Source organism: Biomphalaria glabrata, chromosome 6, assembly GCF_947242115.1.
Source record: "Biomphalaria glabrata chromosome 6, xgBioGlab47.1, whole genome shotgun sequence".
NCBI classification, from domain to species: domain Eukaryota; kingdom Metazoa; phylum Mollusca; class Gastropoda; family Planorbidae; genus Biomphalaria; species Biomphalaria glabrata.
Genome location: NC_074716.1, coordinates 36,883,154 through 36,904,664, shown reverse-complemented (window position 1 = coordinate 36,904,664; position 21,511 = coordinate 36,883,154). Strand labels below are relative to the sequence as shown.

Here is a 21,511-nt window from a genome sequence, read left to right as displayed (position 1 = left end):
AGGGAAAAAGCCTGACAAAGTTGAGCCCTTTTATTATCTATAAGGGACTCAAGTCAGTAGTGGGAGAGCCCAAGAGTGTGTCTAAGCTACACAAAACACTGGAACTCCTTGTAGAAGTAGACAGCAAGACACACTCTGATGGGCTTTTAAGATGCAGAAGACTCTGTGATCTCCAAGTGGAAGTCATGCCACACAAGAGTCTGAACACCAGCAGAGGTGTAATCAGCTCTAGGGACCTACTGGAATGTTCCGAGAAGGAAATAGTGGAGGGCATTGAAGGAGTCACCCATGCCCGGCGCATTACCAGTCGCAGGGAGGGTGAGGAGGTCAAAACGCCACTATTATCCTCACATTCGGAACTAGGACACCGCCAGAGTATGTGAAAGCAGGATACCTACGAGTTCCAGTGAGGCCCTACATACCTAACCCCATGAGGTGCTTCAAGTGCCAGGATTATGGACACGGCGCGGCAGTCTGCAAGAGGAACACTGTGTGTGCCAGATGTGCTGGAGAGGGTCATGAGGACAAGGGCTGCACAGCCCAGTTCAAATGCCCAAACTGTCAAGCTGGCCACTCAGCCTAGTCCAAGGACTGCCCTGTGTGGAAACAGGAGGTTGCCGTGCAGGAGTACAAGGCAAGAAACGGATGTACCTTTAGCCAGGCGAAATCGGCTGTACTGGCCCTACCCAAGGGCCAACTCGGCTTTACAAAGACCTACGCCCAGGCTGTTGCTAAGAAAGGAAGATCCATAGCCACACAGACGGACACATTGACCCCACCACCCCCTCCTTCTCCTCCAACTCAGAAGAAAACACCGCCAAAGAACACACCTCTGAAGAAACAAGAAAGCCCTGTTGTCATGCTAAAGAACAGGTTCTCTGTGCTCGCTGATGAGAGCATGGAGACTGAGCAGCATGTCAAAACCAATACTCCGGGAGAACCCGGAGACATCATGTCTGACACAGGTTCTCCTCAGAGAACCCAGCCAGACACCCCAACCTCTACCGAGTTAGAGGTTGACCAACTCCCTAAGGGGAGAAATCAAAGCGGAGAGGATTCCCGAGGTGAGAGAGGAGGAAATAACCTCCGCTCTAACCAGAGGGATCTCCCCTCTCCAGAGAGAAAGACTTCCCCCAAAAGGGGGTTGTCCTCCTCTCCATCCAAACCCAAGAATAAAAATACCAAGGTCACTGGAATAAAGGGAAACCCCTCCGGGGGCCTCCCAAGGCCAAATAGCTCCAAGTAGGTCATCTAGAATAAGCCATGGATTCCAGAATTGTACAGTGGAATTGTAGAGGCCTCAAGGCCAATTACGAGGAAATGCAGCTACTGATGGACTCTGAGACTCCTGTAGCTGTCTGCTTACAGGAAACATTTCTGAAAGATTGCATCAGCCTCCGAAGCTACCGTGCTTACACCAAGAATGTTGAGGATGCAGAGAGAGCATCAGGTGGAGTCTGTATCCTTGTGAAGGATAACATCCCCCATGAGAGGGTAGAACTACAGACCACACTACAGGCCGTAGCAGCTAGGATAACCCTTCACAAGGTTATCACTTGCTGCAGCCTGTATCTACCACCAGGCGCTCCATTAAACCGAACAGACATGGAGGACCTATTAAAACAACTCCCCCGCCCTATTTAATCCTTGGGGATTTCAATGCCCATAACACCATGTGGGGATCCAACAATACCGATACAAGAGGTCATATGCTGGAGGATATCTTCCTCTAACATGATTTATGCATACTTAATGATGCATCACCGACCTACTTGCACCCAGGAACTGGATCATTCACATGCATTGACCTCACCGTATGCGTCCCCGGACTTCTGGACGATTTTAAATGGTCAGTTAGCAATGATCTACGGGGAAGTGATCACTTCCCAATCATCATTACTAACAATCTCCCTTCATTGGGACGACCTCAGCGGTGGAAACTGAATAAGGCCGATTGGGAACAGTTCCAAAAAAGATGCTCCGAGGATATCACAGAAAATATCCTCCATGAACAGAACCCAGCTGATACCTTTGCTAGCAAGCTACTAAGTATAGCCAGGAAAGTTGTACCCCTAACCTCTGCAAATCCAAAACGGCCTAGCAAACCATGGTTTGATACAGCTTGCAAAAGTGCTACTGGTGATAGGAAAAAACGACTGGCTGCATTTATAAAGAATCCTTCCCAGGAAAACCTAAAGCTATTCAGGATAGCTAGAGCAAAGGCTAGACAAACCATACGGTCAGCCAAAAGGAATTCCTGGAGAAGTTTTGTCGGCAGTCTGGATGCCAAAACTTCTGCTAGAGCGGTTTGGAAGGCAGTAAGGCGAATCAAAGGGAAAGAATCAAATGCAATAGGGCATTTGAAAAACCAAGGACGAACTGTCACGTCCCCCAGAGAAATAGCTGACTGCCTTGCATCCTCAATAGCAGAAAAATCATCCACTACACACTACACGCCAGAGTTCCAAAAAGTCAAAACCAGGGAGGAAAGACACCCCATTGATTTCAGGTCAGAGAACAATGAAGACTACAACAAACCGTTCTCGCTTGAGGAACTGAGGGAATCGCTGGACAAGTCACATGACACAGCGCCTGGAGAAGACGAAATCCATTACCAGTTCCTCAAGCACCTTCCCGAACCCTCATTGGCAGTCCTACTAGGGGTCTATAACTGTGTGTGGCAAACAGGCGCTTTCCCAAACAGCTGGAGGAAAGCCACAGTTATACCGATACCTAAACCGGGAAGAGACGGCTCTGACCCAGCTAACTATCGACCAATAGCACTAACAAGCTGCATCTGCAAAACCATGGAAAGAATGATTAACAGTAGGCTGGTCTGGTACCTGGAAAGGAATAAAGTGATCTCAAACTACCAGTGCGGATTCCGGCAGGGGCGGACAACAACTGACCACCTGGTAAGGCTGGAAGCTTATATTAGAAATGCATTACTCAGAAGAGAACATCTAGTAGCTGTATTCTTCGATATAGAAAAGGCCTATGACACAACCTGGAAACATGGCATTCTACGTGACCTGGCGCTTATGGGGCTTAAGGGACACCTCCCCCGTTTTGTGGAGGAATTCCTGAAAGATCGAAAATTTCAGGTTCGAGTGGGCAACTCCGCTTCTGACACTCATGACCAGGAAATGGGTGTACCCCAGGGCAGCATTCTGTCAGTCACCCTGTTCAACATTAAAATAAATAGCATCATAAATGCGCTGTCCCCTGGCATAGAGTGCTCTTTGTATGTTGATGACTTTGTCATTCTTACTTATGGGAAAAACATGAACACCTTAGAAAGGAAATTACAGTTATGTTTAAACAAAATACAGGGTTGGGCAAACTATAATGGTTTCAAATTCTCAGACTCCAAAACAGTTAGTATGCATTTTTGTAATCTAAGGGGACTCCACCCAGACCCTGAACTATTTATACACAAAAAGAAGATCCCTGTCGTGAAAACTACAAAATTTTTAGGCCTCACCTTAGATTCCAAATTTAATTTTCTCCCCCACATTAAGGAACTTAAGAAGAAATGCCAAAAGTCATTAAACATACTAAGAGTACTCAGCCATACGGACTGGGGAGCTGACAGAGATACCTTGCTGCTGCTCTATCGGAGTCTAATTCGATCCAAGCTAGACTACGGATCCATAATATATGGAGCAGCAAGGAAGTCGTACCTAAAAATACTGGAACCAATACAAAATGCTGCCCTGCGTCTCTGTCTCGGCGCGTTTCGTACATCACCTATCCCAAGTCTCCATGTGGAGGCTGGAGAACTCCCCATGGATATAAGAATGAAAAAGCTTGCAATGCAGTATATAGTCAAGCTAAAATCCAACCCCACGAACCCTGCTTTTGACTCCATATTTAACCCCACAGAGGTAGAATTATACAATCGAAGGCCTAACGTCATACAGCCGTTGGGCCTTCGAATGAGAGAACCCATCCAAAATTTAACCCCACCCATTGACCAAATCTCTAAAATAGAAACCCCTCAGAATCCTCCTTGGCTAATGAATAAACCTAAATTAAATTTATCCCTCCTTAATTTCAAAAAAGAAAATACAGACCCAAGCATACTACAAGTCCACTTTAGGGAACTGCAGGAGAGCTACGGAGATTGTGGCACCATCTACACAGACGGATCCAAAATGGAGGGAAAGGTCGCGTGTGCCTGCTCCTTTCGGAACAAAACAATCTCCCGTAGACTCCCCGATGGCTGCTCCATCTTTACGGCCGAATTGCACGCAATATTGCTTGCACTTATGGCCGTAAAAGCATCAGAAAGGAGTAAATTTATAATCTGCTCCGACTCCAAATCTGCATTGCAAGCTTTGGGGCGGATGAAGACTGACATCCCATTGGTACATAAGAGCCTGAAGCTGTTGGACCTAATAATAGCCGACCGTAGGGATGTCACCTTCATCTGGGTCCCCTCCCATGTTGGCATTGAGGGAAACGAAGCCGCAGACAGAGAAGCAAAGAGAGCCCTAAATCATGCGGTGTCAGGAACCCAAATTCCCTACTCGGACCTGAGACAAAGTATTGCCTCTGCCACCTATCGAGAGTGGCAGAACCGATGGGAGGCTGAGACTCACAGTAAACTCAGGCAGATTGTGGCGGATGTCAGGTGGCGGCCCACATCTAAGGGTCTGACAAGGCGTGGTAGCACAACCATGTCCAGACTTAGGATTGGCCACACCTACATCACGCACTCTTTTGTACTGAAGAGAGAGGAGCCCCCACTTTGCGAGTACTGTGACTCTCGCCTCACCGTGGAACATATCCTCGTTGATTGCCCCAGATACCAGGATGTCAGGGCGAAACATTTTAGAGCCACTAATCTAAAAACACTATTTAATAATGTCGACCCTGGGAAGGTACTGGGCTTTATTCGGGAAGTGGGGCTATCTACGAAGATCTGATTTATGAATTTGTGAACATGCACTATTTACATTAGATTTTTACCAAATATTTAAATTTTTACTACCTTTACTATTTTAACTGTGAATAGACCTTAATTTTAATTATATTACTGTATAGAATCTGGCCCTTGTTGTTTAGAGAGAGAGTAGTCCTTGGGGGACTGCAGGCGCGACATGGCCTAAATTGTGCCGATGTGCCTCAAATCAACAAATAAATAAGCTAAAATCCAACCCCACGAACCCTGCTTTTGACTCCATATTTAACCCCACAGAGGTAGAATTATACAATCGAAGGCCTAACGTCATACAGCCGTTGGGCCTTCGAATGAGAGAACCCATTCAAAATTTAAGCCCACCCATTGACCAAATCTCTAAAATAGAAACCCCTCAGAATCCTCCTTGGCTAATGAATAAACCCAAATTAAATTTATCCCTCCTTAATTTCAAAAAAGAAAATACAGACCCAAGCATACTACAAGTCCACTTTAGGGAACTGCAGGAGAGCTACGGAGATTGTGGCACCATCTACACAGACGGATCCAAAATGGAGGGAAAGGTCGCGTGTGCCTGCTCCTTTCGGAACAAAACAATCTCCCGTAGACTCCCCGATGGCTGCTTCATCTTTACGGCCGAATTGCACGCAATATTGCTTGCACTTATGGCCGTAAAAGCATCAGAAAGGAGTAAATTTATAATCTGCTCCGACTCCAAATCTGCATTGCAAGCTTTGGAGCGGATGAAGACTGACATCCCATTGGTACATAAGAGCCTGAAGCTGTTGGACCAAATAACAGCCGACCGTAGGGATGTCACCTTCATCTGGGTCCCCTCCCACGTTGGCATTGAGGGAAACGAAGCCGCAGACAGAGAAGCAAAGAGAGCCCTAAATCATGCGGTGTCAGGAACCCAAATTCCCTACTCGGACCTGAGACAAAGTATTGCCTCTGCCACCTATCGAGAGTGGCAGAACCGATGGGAGGCTGAGACTCACAGTAAACTCAGGCAGATTGTGGCGGATGTCAGGTGGCGGCCCACATCTAAGGGTCTGACAAGGCGTGGTAGCACAACCATGTCCAGACTTAGGATTGGCCACACCTACATCACGCACTCTTTTGTACTGAAGAGAGAGGAGCCCCCACTTTGCGAGTACTGTGACTCTCGCCTCACCGTGGAACATATCCTCGTTGATTGCCCCAGATACCAGGATGTCAGGGCGAAATATTTTAGAGACACTAATCTAAAAACACTATTTAATAATGTCGACACTGGGAAGGTACTGGGCTTTATTCGGGAAGTGGGGCTATCTACGAAGATCTGATTTCTGAATTTGTGAACATGCACTATTTACATTAGATTTTTACCAAATATTTAAATTTTTACTACCTTTACTATTTTAACTGTGAATAGACCTTGATTTTAATTATATGACTGTATAGAATCTGGCCCTTGTTGTTTAGAGAGAGAGTAGTCCTTAAGGGACTGCAGGCACGACATGGCCTAAATTATGCCGATGTGCCTCAAATCAAAAAATCAAATCAAATTAAAAATTAGCTAATCAAATTTAGATAGATAGATAGATGATCAGTGCGTCAATGCCTAGAAATGGACTATACTTATTAGATTTACGAGATTTATCCTTTTTTCTGCGCGCTGACGCGTGAAGATTTAAAATATTTTAGATCAACTAGATCTAGACATAGATCTAGATTTTGCTGATGCAAATATAAAGCGGAGTCTTCTTATCTTATCTTTTATAATACAGACATTACTTCAAAAAAGAAGATAATTAGGCCTACGTCCTACATGTCATGTATTTAGTCATGCATATTAACCAATGACCTAAGTTCTGCCAAGTCACTGGCTTTCTTGGCTGGCTCAGGCAACCCATTCCATGCTTTAGTAGCACTCGTGAAGAAGGGGTATTTGTACGAATTCGTCCTAGCATATGGAACGAGTAATGTACCTTTATCTTTGTGTCTTTCTGAGTATTTTATTAATTTTTGTTTTTGTATTTGAAGATTATGGTTTAGTGTCTTATGTATAATTGCTACTTTACTTTTGTCTTCTATCCTGAAGGCTTTCCAAATTTAGTGATTTTCTAAAGGTGTTACTAAAGGTGTTACTCTAGTCAAATGTGAATATTCGTTTGTTATGAATTTCACTGCTCTATTGTGTGGTGTCTGTTCCAGTTTCTTAATGTTTTCTTGAGTTGAGGGGTCCCAAACAGAGGATGCATATTCTATTATTGGCCTAACCAAGGTTAAATAACATTTTAGTTTTATGTTCTTATTTGATTTATAGAAATTTCTTTTAATAAACCCTAATGCTTTATTTTATTTTTTGATAGTTTCATGAATATGGGGATTCCATGACAGGTATTTTGCGTTTTTAGTCTGTGTTATTGGTTTACCATGAATAAGATAAGTGGAATTAATTTGTTTTAGCTTTTTTGTTACTCTTAATAACTGACATTTTTCTGTGTGGAAAGACATGCTCCAATTTGATTCCCATTTCTGTAATTCATCTAATTGTCTTTGTAAAATGTCTGTGTTGTTTTTATTGTTCTATATATTATGCAATCATCTGCGAATAATCTGACTTTTGTTCCTGAACGAATAGCACTAGGGAAGAAGGAGTATTTGTACAAATTTGTCATAGCATATGGGATGAGGAATGCGCCTTTATCTTTGTGTCTTTCTGAGTATTTTATTAAAAACATTTTTGTATTTGAAGATTATGGTTCAGTGCTTTATGTATAATTGCTACTTTACTTTTGAGTCTTCTGTCCTGAAGGCTTTCTAAATTTAGTGATTTTACTCTAGTCAAATGTGAATATTCGTTTGTAATGAATTTCACTGCTCAATTGTGTGGTGTCTGTTCCAGTTTCTTAATGTTTTCTTGAGTTGAGGGGTCCCAAACAGAGGATGCATATTTTGAGGGCCTAACCAAGGTTAAATAACATATTAGTTTTATGTTCTTATTTGATTTATAGAAATTTCTTCTAATAAACCCTAATGCTTTGTTTGATTTTTTTATAGTTTCATCAATATGGGGATTCCATGATAGTTTTTCATTTATTATAACTCCTAGGTATTTTGCGTTTTTATTGGTTTACCATGAATAAGATAAGTGGAATTAATTTGTTTTAGTTTTTTGTTACTCTTAATAACTGACATTTTTCTGTGTGGAAAGACATGCTCCAATTTGATTCCCATTTCTGTAATTCATCTAATTGTCTTTGTAAAATGTCTGTGTTGTTTTTATTGTTCTATATATTATGCAATCATCTGCGAATAATCTGACTTTTGTTCCTGAACGAATAGCACTAGGGAAGAAGGAGTATTTGTACAAATTTGTCATAGCATATGGGATGAGGAATGCGCCTTTATCTTTGTGTCTTTCTGAGTATTTTATTAAAAACATTTTTGTATTTGAAGATTATGGTTCAGTGCTTTATGTATAATTGCTACTTTACTTTTGAGTCTTCTGTCCTGAAGGCTTTCTAAATTTAGTGATTTTACTCTAGTCAAATGTGAATATTCGTTTGTAATGAATTTCACTGCTCAATTGTGTGGTGTCTGTTCCAGTTTCTTAATGTTTTCTTGAGTTGAGGGGTCCCAAACAGAGGATGCATATTTTGAGGGCCTAACCAAGGTTAAATAACATATTAGTTTTATGTTCTTATTTGATTTATAGAAATTTCTTCTAATAAACCCTAATGCTTTGTTTGATTTTTTTATAGTTTCATCAATATGGGGATTCCATGATAGTTTTTCATTTATTATAACTCCTAGGTATTTTGCGTTTTTATTGGTTTACCATGAATAAGATAAGTGGAATTAATTTGTTTTAGTTTTTTGTTACTCTTAATAACTGACATTTTTCTGTGTGGAAAGACATGCTCCAATTTGATTCCCATTTCTGTAATTCATCTAATTGTCTTTGTAAAATTTGTGTATCTTGTTTTGTTTTTATTGTTCTTTATATTATGCAATCGTTGTTTTTATTGTTCTTTATATTATACAATCGTCTGTAAATAATCTGACTTTTATTGCTGAACTAATGCAATTTGGTAAATCATTTATGTAAATTAAAAATAGTAGTGAACCTAAGACTGTTCCTTGAGGTACACTTGACTTTACTGTTATTGGTGTTGATTGAGAGTCATTTATTATTACAGTTTGTTCTCTCCCTATTTAGCTTCTTAGCTCTAGAAAAGCATCTTTTTTTACTATCTTGATGGTGATGTTAGGTATCCTTTTATCAAATACTGTATTCTTAGGTAAGATAATTGTCATACTAGATCCTATTACAGCTAGATCTAGGTCGAGACTCAGAGAACGTGACGTAGAAGGTGAATGGCAAATACAATATGTGTGAACAGAGTTTTAGTTAAAGACGATCGACAACGACAGTTTGTATAAAACAATATTTACAACTAGATGGACCTAACGAATTGCCGATATTGGCAGTTGCATATTACAATTACGTGTTATGAAGTGGGCACCTCAGTCTTTAAGAGAACAAACAAAATAAAGACAGAGACAAAAACAATCATAGATTGCGGCAGCCATCTTGGAATTACTATACAGCTGTGGTCTTCAAAGGGGCTGATTTCATGAAATTGGGGAGTGCTGAGATCCAAAGAGGTGGCACAATAGTAGGCGGTAGAGGGTGCTAGGCATAAAAGGGGGACATAAAGATGAAAAAAAAAAAATAGAAGGGTACTGAATCCAAAAAAATGTCTTTAAAATGTATGCTAGCAAACTAAATATAAAGAGTTAGCTTGCTTCTACTCTGTTGCTGTAATTGGAGGTATCTATTGTCTTTAATTCTTGAAAGTGTCAGTGGCAAACAAACTTCAACCTGACATTAAGAAACTTGTATCTCAGAAAAGATGTCAAGCATCAAGACAATGAAAATAATGCGTAATCATAGTAATTTTTAATGAAAAGAAGGGTACTACAAATTTAGCTAACTAAGGTACAGGTATTCAATTCATTATTGTATTCTACTTTATTGTTTCTAATTTACATAAAACTAGTAGGCTATGTTTTTCAACTGATTTTTGGCTGCAGCCCTTCAGGTCATAGTAAGTTTTTTATTTTGCCCATACACCTTAATTAATGAGTTTGACATGCCTGCTGTACAAGGTATACAATTTTAAAATAGATTTTGCTTGTCTTGCAAAATAATAAACTGTAACTCTAAATTTGCATACATTTGTTTTGACCTTTTTTTATTACAATACTATATATGAATATCAATCATCAGTTATCTTTTGTTTACAATTGTATTACTAACATCAGTAAACTTCCTTTATGTCAGACTAATTATGGCAGTTTTGGCAGGCCATATGGTTCCCATTCATTTGGCCTGGATAATGAAAGCTCTGTTTCCAATAGGTAGCTTTCTAATATACCTACATGGACAGGTACTGTACCATCAAGCATGCTTTGTCTACCTCTTCCCAGAACACATTTTATCAATTATATTCTCTAATGTAATTTTTACATTTTTGTTTCTTGGTCTTGTTTATAATGTACAAAAAATGGGTGATGGTATCCCAAAACGATACACAGACACTCACTAAAATTAAAATCATATTCTCATTTGAACAAGTATGTGTTTGCATGCATAAAAAAATGAAATTACAATTAGAATGCATAAAAAATATTAATTCTTATAAAAACTATTTAAAATAAAAGCTTATGACTTTTAATAAAATCATTTACTTTTGGATTTCTAAAACAAAAATGATCCACTTCCAACCCTAATTCACAAATGCTACTTCACCAATAATTACCAACCAATACTTCAAAATGCTTTTGACCAGCTTTGCATGATGACATACCACAAGTGATGAGGGAGTTCAACATAGATAAGAACATTATCAATGTTATCAAACCTCTTACTTCTGACCAACTAAAGCTGAGAAAGTTTTAAGTCATCTATATTTCATGATGGAAACTCCAGAAGCATACACAATTAGCCGATTTCAATCTCAGCTTTGCAGATGATTTAGACCTCATAGAAGAAAATGCAGACCAGATGTCACTTCCAAACTACATGTTGTAGCTAGAGCAGTTGGCTTGGAAATTAATGCTAAAAAAAAAGAAAAATACTAGCTTGAGGTGTAGATATTGCATTCAGTTAGCCACCAAGTAATAGAAGAAGTTTACTCATATGTTTTTCTTCTAACCAGATTTTGGCTGCTTAGCTGTGAGCGCTTTTGCAGACTGGGCCAAAGAAAAATTGTGTGCTGTTCTCTTCAGCTGTTCAGCACTGCTGTACAGAGTGTTGGTTATGTTGGTCTGTAGTGGTAGTAGGATCTCCCTAAGGTGGATTAGGAAGGGGCATTTAAAGAGAATAGGGTTTAGTGTTTCATCTAGAAGGAAAACTCCACTTTGAGGCAATACTTCTTCCCCTGTGTGGGTATCAGGACTTGGAAATGACCAAGAATAATAATAGCCTTTTAACTTGCATTTCACTAAGACTAATGATAGTGATTTCCCCCCCCCCTTCTCAGAGAAGCAAAGAGAGCCCTAAATGAAGCGGTGTCAGGAACCCCAATTCCCTGCTAGGACCTGAGACAGAGTATAGCCTCTGCTGCCAACTACCAAGAGTGACAGGGAGGCTGAGACCCACAACAAGCTAAGACAGATTGTGGCAGATGTCAGGTGCAGTCCACATCTAAGTGTCTGACACTGCATGGAAGCACAACCATGTCCAGATTTAGGATGGGTCACACCTACATCACACACTCCCCCACTATGTGAGTACTGTGACTCTTTATCTCACCATAGAACATATCCTCCTTGATTGCCCCAGATACCAGGATATTACAGGGAAATATTTTAAAACAGACCTCAAAACACTGTTTGATTATGTAGATCCTGGGAAAATACTGGGCTTAATCCGGGAGGTGGTGTTGATTACTAAAAATTTGAGTTATACATACTTAAACAGATTTTTATTAGATTATTAAAAAATTTTACTATTTGAGATGTGAGTGGACCTTATTTTTTTAATACATTAGTTGTGTAACTCTTAACACTTGACCTAGATAAGGGAAATGACCCTTGAAGGATTATGGGCACAACATGGCCTAAATTGTGCCAAAGTGCTAAAAATTAAAAACTAAACCTAAACACAGGTGCTTTTTGACGGAGGTCTGATTGCACTACTCCAGACTGTGACAGGTGGGGAAATGTGATGTGTGTTTGGCGCGTTTAATGTCTAGGGGATGATTATTTTTAAAGCTATCACACACCAACCTATCAGCATATGAATCGGGAGCAGACACGCAACGAGACGAAGCAATGAAAGATAGATACAAAAGTTAAAATAAAGAACATTTATTTACATAAATATACATATAAGGATAAAAAGGGGGAGGGTTTGCATCTATCTCTAGTATATTCTATGTTTAGTCATCACTCTTGCACCTAATAAGAGTATGTCACTTTGTCCTCTGACTTAGCTGGTTGTCCTGTTGATGTCGCAGCTGGCTGTGTCCTGGCTTGAGGTTCTGCAGCTGGAGGTGGCGCTCTAGCGGATAGAGGGACGCCGGTGATATAGTTCTTGTGGAGTCTCAATCCCCAAAATCTAATATCTGTAGTGGGCACAGTAGGGCGGGTGGCCGGCTACCGTGGGCACAAGGTTAATGCGGGCAGAGCTGATCTGCCGTGGGCAGCGTAGTTGACAGGATAAGTCCAGTGAGTTGCAGAGGGTTGGCGTAGCTATGACGTCTCACACAGATCTGAATCTATAGTGACGTCGCACCTAATAGCTTGACAGGTGGGCTGTCGAATAGGCGGGCAATGCCGATAGCGCCAAGTGGTAGAGTTGAGTAGATCTCAGTAGGCAAGTGCAGTGCTGAATAGCACTAAGCACATAGGCAGTAGTTGAGTGGCGTCGAGTAGACACTGAACAGCAAATGGCAAATAAATAGGCAGACACCTGAGGGAGGCTGCGGATAAATTAAGACAAGTTAGGACATGTCTCTCATGCACCTTATCGATGCCCTCGACTGAGGTGCATTCGTCAGATTGGTGAAATTGCTTTAGAGCACAATGGGGAGATGATGACAAATGGGATTTGGAGAATAGATGGCAGATAGTAGCAATATAGAAATGTACATAAAAGGGGAAATAATAATACAAGAATGTACATAGAAGGGGAAATACTAATCTCAAATAAACAACACAGGTGGATAGAGAAAGAGAAGGGGGGGGGGGGGAATGGGCGGTGGTCAGCGACCCAGACGATTTGTTTACATATGACCGTGGGTCGAGAACAATGGAGCGCGCTTGAATGGAGAGGGTGTCCGTTCAAGCGGCGCAACTCTCACTAGAGTAAAATGAGTAAAGGGGAGATAATTCAATACAGGGGAGATAATTCATCACAGAAGGGGGGATAATTCATATATCTTTACTAGACGCAGTATCTGTGCGCTAGTAAAATTATCAAGGCGACCAACCGAGATAAAGGAAATAAAATAAGGTGTACAAATATATACACGGTTGCATCAACGATCAATTGAGCAACGTAGCATTAATAGATTAATGCAATACTAAATAAATACATACATAGGACATGTTTATGTTCTCTACTTACGCCAGTGAGAAATACACAATGCACTAATTAATTATAAATGAACTAAGCAAAATACACGTGATAATATCCAATGGAAATAGCACAAAAGTAATTAAGATGGAACTTGTGATTAAGTTCGGCTTACCACCAAGTATTCCTCTAGGAGTGAGAATGTATGAAGTAGTCCAGACTCAATAGCTCAGCTCGAATGAGAATGAAAGAGAGTTTGATTTGAGTTGGTTTACTTTATATAAGCCTGAAAGTGCGGGCGGACACAGGAAATGCCCTAGGCTAAGATTTATCTTACACGTGGGTGGATTTGACTCGAGGTGGGAGCCGCACCTTGGAATATCACGCGGTGTGTTGACCAGGGTAATCTCTTAGATCAAAGAGAGACGTGAGAGAAGGGGGGGGAGAAGGATTAGCTTGCATTCAAACCAAGGTGGTGTCAACCGCGACCGTCCTTCAGACATCCGGCGGGCAAGACAAAAGAGATCGTGTGTTTACCTTTCCCCGATCAAGGGCAGATAAATGAAAGGACGCGCCTTAGCTATCTCCAAGGTGGTCATCTAAGTCTAGCCTGGAGCGGAAAAGGTGGTGCGGGTGAATGATTTAGGGGTAGGATGGACAAATAATTAAAAATAAAATAAACAAATAATGAAAAATAATAATTAATGCTGTGATAAATTTGAGTGACTCTGACAGCGAGTTTTTGACTTGTCACACAGACTATGGTCTATGTCTCTACTATAGGATGTAAACCCTTCATGAAGTTTTTTCTTGAACTGGTGAATTTGATAGCGTGAAGGGACCCTAGATCCAGGATGTGAATTCCAAAGGGCATACCCAGGGCACAGTCCACTTTAAGCTTTCTACTGCAAAATAGTTACATTTGGAGAGCTCTGTGGATGGTTGAGAATGACCAACCCCACCTTGTCCCAATTACAGTTAAGACCCAGACATTCTTTTACGTCACTATTGGAGCAACTTGTCAAGACTCATTTGTTTAATGTTTTACATGCTTACAGTGGACAGTGTATGAACCCAGGACCATCAAGATGGCAGAATGACCATCCTGCGCGCAAACCACACAACCAGGCAGCTTAGAGTTCAACATATATTCAAGATAGATAATTAATAAAAGAGATTAAAAGTCCCTTTGAGCCTGGCACCCTCCATTATGAGTAAATTGTGTAAAATCTGCAATAGCAACATCATCTTCCAAGTAAAATTGAAACTGCATTATTTGGTAGTGTTTTCTTTACTCTTATATGGTTTTGAAAGTTGAACACTAAGGCTGAAAAAAAGAATTCTAACCTTTGAGAGTAAATGCTACAGAAAGCTGCTGGATGTCAGATACCAGGAAAAGAAAACAAATGAGTTTTTACTTTACAAGTCTCTGGCTCTTAAAAAAAAACCTTCTCAGTACTGTGAACAGATGAAAGCTGAGCTGGTTCAGTCATGAATAAGGTACATAAGAAAGGGTTGTCCAAAGAAAAGCTGGTTGGACAGCATAAAACAATGGGCCAGCCTATATCTTGATGAGAACAGCTGCGGAACAGGAAGAGTGGTGGGAGTTGGTTATGTGAACTGTCACGCACCCCTGCAATGTTGATGAATATTAGTCCTTCAATCATAACCTACCAATGCTAACTTACCATTCTTAACCCACCAATGCTAGGATAATCAATTTTAACCTACCAATGCTAGCCAGATACTCTTTTTAAAAAATCACTATTCTACATGCTTATAGTAGTTTATATAAATAATATTTTATGTAAACTCATTTTTTACATGTTCTAAAAAGAAAATTATGTTGCTGTTTTTTGTTTTATTTTGTTTTTGAATAATGTTTTGAGTCAAAACATAGTTCAGCTTGCAAGAATCTGATAATTAATTCATATCAAAGTAAAACCAATGAACTAAAAATGCAGCCTAAAGCTGAAACAAATGATGAATAAAGATGGCATGTAATTGCAGCTTTAGGATACAATAGTTATTGACAAAAGAAGATGACAACAAATAGATAAGCTCTGACAAGAACTCAGACCACCCACATCACCTAGCAAGTCACACACACAGCATCACCCAGGTTTTTTGTTGTTGTGACCTGCCTAGAGACTGTCCACATTTTTTACACATTTGCTTTCAATAACAATTATATATTAGGGTTAACACATGTTGAAGCCTGAAGCTTCCGTCAAAGACCCTAATTTAAATAACAATTTACAGGACAACATAAATACATTACATTTAGATAGCTTCAGAAATAGTAATTAAACTAGTAAAACCTAAATTGTATGTCAGTTTCAAGTCCTCATCAAAGCCTATCTATGTTAAACCTTCTTTATATTTCACCATGTTATATTTATCTATTTCTCAAAAGCAAACAGACACAATAACTTGTCAAATTTTAATGTCAATTTCACGTGTAATGTTTGAGTGAAACTGTGATATATATTTTTATTGCTATCAATGGTAATGTTTTGTTATATGTCCACAAGAGTAATAATATTTTATTTTTACCTTTAGAAGGTAAATGAGTTGTGAATGATTAAATGAATTGAAACAACAAAAAAGCTCTGTGATGACTTCTCAGTTAGGTTGTATTTGTTTGAAAGCACCCACCCATACCAAATTATCACTACTATACCAGTTCTTTATTTTAAAATAAAAACTATTAGTGGCTTTCATCATAAACAAAAAAATTATTCAATGGATTGCTGACAATTTATTCTTGAAACTTTATTGTACCGGTACCTAAATTTAAGTTTAAGGTAAAAAGAAACTGCAATGTATGAAACAACTAAATGTATTTGTCTGTCGGCAGAGATCTACAGTCTACACTACAGACCTTCCCATGTATACAAAGCCTGCCTCATCCAGAGGAGCTTCATCTCATCCATCTAATGTATATGACACACCAGATGACTATAGAGGAAGCAACGGCTATGATAATCAAGCTTTCCAAGGACCTTCAAACTACAGAGGGGGACACTCACAGTTTGACAGAGTATCAGCTCCTAGAAAATATTGATAATAACAAGTCTAAAATTAAATGTAGTGTTCCATAAACTTTTTTTTTTGTATTGAAGCAAATGTATCAAAGAATATTAAATCTTAATTTGACATGAAATTCTAAAATATGCAAGTTAAAAACATTCTATGCAGTGGTAATTAAAATACAATAAACTTGTCTAAATTTTGTGTCTTAAAGTTTTCCCATGAAAACCATTCTGTTGTTTGTTTTTTATTTAAATCCTATTGACATTATTTGGTTAGTTTAACTTTGTAAAAAAAACAATTTTACTTTACTAGTGTATGTTATGCGATATCTATAAAAAGAAGAATTAAAAAAGCTCTGTGATGACTTCTCAGTTATGTTGTATTTGTTTGAAGGCACCCAACCATCCCAAATTATCACTACTATACCAGTTCTTTATTTTAAAATAAAAACTATTAGTGGCTTTCATCATGAACAAAAAAATTATTCAATGTATTGCTGACAATTTATTCTTGAAACATTATTGTACCTAAATTTAAGTTTTATACTTTCTGTTAGTGTGACATAGAGTCAGATGAAAATATGTTCCATCAAAATATATATGCCATCAAAAATACATAAAACTTTATGTGTCATTTACTCTGACCATAAATATTAAAATACAGGTCATATCAAAACATGACATAATAAAAGATAAGTTAGGTGTATTAAAAAAAAGAACTCAAACATTCCAGTTGCTTACAACTGAAAACTCTAACTGCAAGAATTATCCATCATCACATAGATGGCAACATAGAAAAAGACTTGCAAGCTATATGTGTTGACTGGGAAAATGTTTCAAGAATTGAGTCACACTTTGGTTAGAATTTCCCATTATCTGTAATTTTTTTTTTCTTTTGAGGAGAAACATGAATTGATAAAAGATTTCAACAATAGTACTTTAAACCTTTTGTGTGTTTCCAAGGATTGTAATAAGAGCTTCAAAGTAGTTAGTAATTTTGTCATGAAATGTATCAAATGGGTGTTAATTGTCCCTACAGTAGTTGTTGAACTATGATCATTACATGCTCATTTTATCAATACAGCTTCCAGGTTTGTAAATATATGCTAAATCATAATATTATGTTATATTAATTATGTTCATTCTGATGGATTATGTGTGATTTGAGTCCTACATTCCACTTTAAATTATAATGCAAAATTTTAAAATGTTTCTTGAGCCCAGTGTTGTATCAGATTGCAAAGCATATCATTTTATTTATACATAAGATAGAAAAATGTTTCTGAATTTCCTACAATAAGACTTTATACAATACAATTTCCTACAATAAGACTACATGTTCTTCTGACAATCCCTGTGTCAGACCTAACACTGTGTTGATAAATGCATTTGGTACATTGTGAACTGATATGAAGCCAATTTTAATTCCTTTTAAAGTGTGGACAATTCATCCCATGAGAACTTTTGAGAACCTTTCAGTAAAATCGCTATTTCACAGTGTCTTCAACACTACTATGAAGCCCTAAACAGTTTGTAAACTAGTTTATACTTATAATATAGACAAACCTAAACTTTGCTTTTAAATTACATTAATGATTGTGTGTGCATTTTAGATAAAATTTTAAATTGTTTGCTCTAAAATTTAGATAATTTAATTTAGATATTTTTTCCACATTTAACCTCCCTTTGCTACCTTAACTCTTGACAATGTGGCTAGATTTTTCTTCAGTTATTTTTTTTTTAAATAGAATTGTAAAAAGCAAAATACATTTAAAATTTACTGTTTTATGGTTTTGTTTAAATCTTCAATTAATTTATTGTAAAGTTCTATGTATTTCAGTCCTGATATTATAACTGTTGAGGAAAAAAGTAAACTTTTCTTCAAAAAGTAAATTATTGTTAAAAAGATAGGCTCTAGATCAGGGGTGGGCAACCTTTTTGTATGAAGGGCCGCATTAAAAAAAAAAAATATATATATATATATATTTACAACTTTGAAAAATATGCTAGCTAACTGTGTAAATGTATAATATCTTTTAATTCATATTTTTACTTTTCTTTTTTATTCACTTTTCTTTTTTTCCCCCACTCTCATTTGAGATATACAACAAGAGTTAGCTATGTCTGAAACCAATTTTTTTATTAAAAAACAAATTACTATTGTCTTTTTACATCACAACATTTCACCACAAGTATACAGCTATACTTACTGTGAAGTATTTAACTGTGTACACAATTGCGTAATATTTGAAGTGTGGAAATACAGCTTCTGGCAACCATAAAACTCATGCAAAACTACTGACAGGAACTTGTCTTTCAGGTCATAATTTGCTTGCAGTTATGTCCTCTGGAGCTAAATTAGCCTCTAGCTAAATGGTGAGCTGATGGTATTGAAAACTTCCACAATTAAGGAATCTAAATAAGTCTTTTAATTATTTCACTAGAAATAGTTTCACCTTTCTGCAAAGGAAAATGACAAAACCTGTTTTTGAAAAGATTTAACATGCACTTACATTTCATATGCTAACACCCACCCCATTGTAATATTTATGATAAAAAAAACATGAAGTCTTGTCTTCCACTCTTCATTAGAAATATTAGTAACAAAGTCATAGCCAATGTCCTTCAAGTAACATAAAAATTTCTTTCTTGAGATTTTATATTCTTCTCATTACCTTGCCAATACTAAGTCAGTGGATACATCAGATTACTTTGTTTCTAAATTTCAAGTACTTTTCAGAACTGCCTGTGGTGAAGACCCCTAACTCTGATAAGTTTGATCACTGAGATGTACCAGTCTCCATTATGTTGATATTTTATGCAGCTTTGTGCAAAATTTCCTGTTTAGAGTTTATGGCTGGTATATTCTTTATTTAAAAAAACTAGTTTTTCTCAGTCAAAGATCGAGCTCTATCATTTGTTACAGTTACCATCTTGTTCCAAGCATACTCAACACAGTTCTTCATAGCATTGAATAAATACTGGCCAGATATTGTTTCTTAGACTGAGTGTATTGAAGTAAAGCCAATAAGAATAATTGTTTTCTTGAAACTTTTTATAATGAGTCTGTTTCAATAATTTATATAGATTATTTTTTAAATATTTTCATTTTTTAATGTATGTACTGTATAGGCATACCTGATTTCTGTAGGGATTTGCAGGCCACATGTTGCCAGTGGGCCATAATATGCACACCCCTGCTCTAGATTTTAACCTTGCAAGTGTCATAAATAATTCTATTTAATCTAAAAGCTAGATTTTAAAAATGTTTTAAAATTTTGGGATTTAAAAAAATTATTCTTTTTACTAGTCAAGAAACATTACAATGCATAGTTAAGATTGATGGATTTTTTAATTTTTCTTTTGGGAAGGGGGGGGGGTGTCATTATTTTTTAGCTGCCATTGCCCCATAAATTGGTACAAAGGTAGTTTTTGAGTTATTAGTGCTTTTAAAAAACTTCCCTTTGAAAGATTTTTTTTTTAATTAGACCTGTTTAATAAGTCTGTTATTGAATATTTGTGACCAATAGTTTTCTACAACTAAATTTGTTAAGTATAAAATATTTGTGTAGCCAAAATATATTTTCAAGTGTATATTTACATTTCAGTTATTGGATTTTTTTTACCAATGGTGTTTTTACTTAAAACTCTAATGTTTTTGCTAATTACTATATCATGCATTTAAGTAAGTAGCCTAAGTCGAATATTATTAGTATAGTATGTATGTTTTGCACATTTTATGAATAGTTATTTTTTTTTACAAATGAGTAGGCCTACACCTATTTGAAAGTATTTTTAGTTGAAATGTTTTACTTGTATCAGGACTTTTCTCCTAATCTCAGATTCGCCTTGAGTATTGACACATAACAACTTTAAAAAAATAATTTGACTTGGTAGAGAATTTTTTTTAGTAAATGAATTAAATACATATTCTTTAATCTAATAAGCAGATTTTTACAAAGTGGCTGAATTTTTTTCTGGAAAGGTTTTTGTTGAATATTGTGCCTATAAGAATTTTAAAGTGTTATGAATCTATGCAATCATTCATTTCGACTCAATAAAATACATACATGTAAATTTTTGTTTATTTTTATTTTTTTTATTGTCAAAATAATTTTTAAACAAAAATTTAATAAGCAAAGCAAACAAAAAAAAAACAAAAAAAAACAATGCTTTCATAAATATATCTCTGAATTAAGATCTACAGAGCTGAGTTTCTTATTTGAAATGTGGACCAGTTAAGAATACAATAATTTTATACAAGTTAACAATGATCTATCTATATTATAAAGTAGAATGTGAGGTGTATGTATGTATGTTACTTATAGACATCAAAACCGCTTGACCAATCTTGATAAAACTTGGCAGGAATGTTTCTTGGGTACCAACTTAGACCTTAGTGTATGTATTGTAGCCCTAAAACAAACGTAAGACCCTAAAAAAAATAATGTTGTCCGACTCTATTACAGCTATAGAATTTTGTGGATCTAGGCCATGGTTAACAATGTTGACATGAGAAAAGATCGAAAGGATTTAGACCTAGATCTAATTTTAAGAAATATACTTTGCGCACATAGTTTTTTACTTTTACACATGAAAATACATAAGAAGATCCATTGATTTCATTAGGTAATAAAATTAACCTTCAATTTTGGGTTTCAAAAGCATTTTTTACATAAATTCGTTCCTGTTATCTGTGACTACAGATTTCCTGGCGAACATTTTTTCATTAGACAATACCGTAATGAATCGCATACTAAAAATTAATTCGTTTAATTGTTTACTTAAGAATCCCATCCCTAGATCTAAAACTCTAATTCAACTCTAAGATGATAAAACTTCTCTTCGCACAGATAGTTTTATACTTTAACATATGAAACTACTAATTATAGTCCATTCTTTTCATATTTTGATCAAATAAACATTCAAATTTGGTTTTCTAAAGCATTTTTAAGAGACTACATTCGTTTACGAAAG

At 37.2% G+C, this 21,511-nt stretch overlaps 1 protein-coding gene across 12 annotated transcripts in view; it reads left to right on the top strand.

The window, feature by feature from the left end:
* The window catches only part of LOC106059943 (disintegrin and metalloproteinase domain-containing protein 10-like), a 149,841-nt gene extending 129,230 nt beyond the window's left edge, over window positions 1-20,611 (top strand). For 10 of the 12 annotated variants that reach the window (XM_056033727.1, XM_056033733.1, XM_056033731.1 and 7 more), the window contains one exon: window positions 16,360-20,611. In XM_056033727.1, the coding sequence (XP_055889702.1) occupies window positions 16,360-16,566 (207 nt within the window). In that variant the 3' untranslated portion in view covers window positions 16,567-20,611. Of the gene's footprint in view, window positions 1-10,259; window positions 10,366-11,136; window positions 12,266-16,359 lie in introns of those variants that run through there. The other 2 variants (XM_056033734.1, XM_056033735.1) reach the window with 2 other exon arrangements.
* The last annotated feature ends 900 nt before the right edge of the window (window positions 20,612-21,511 follow it).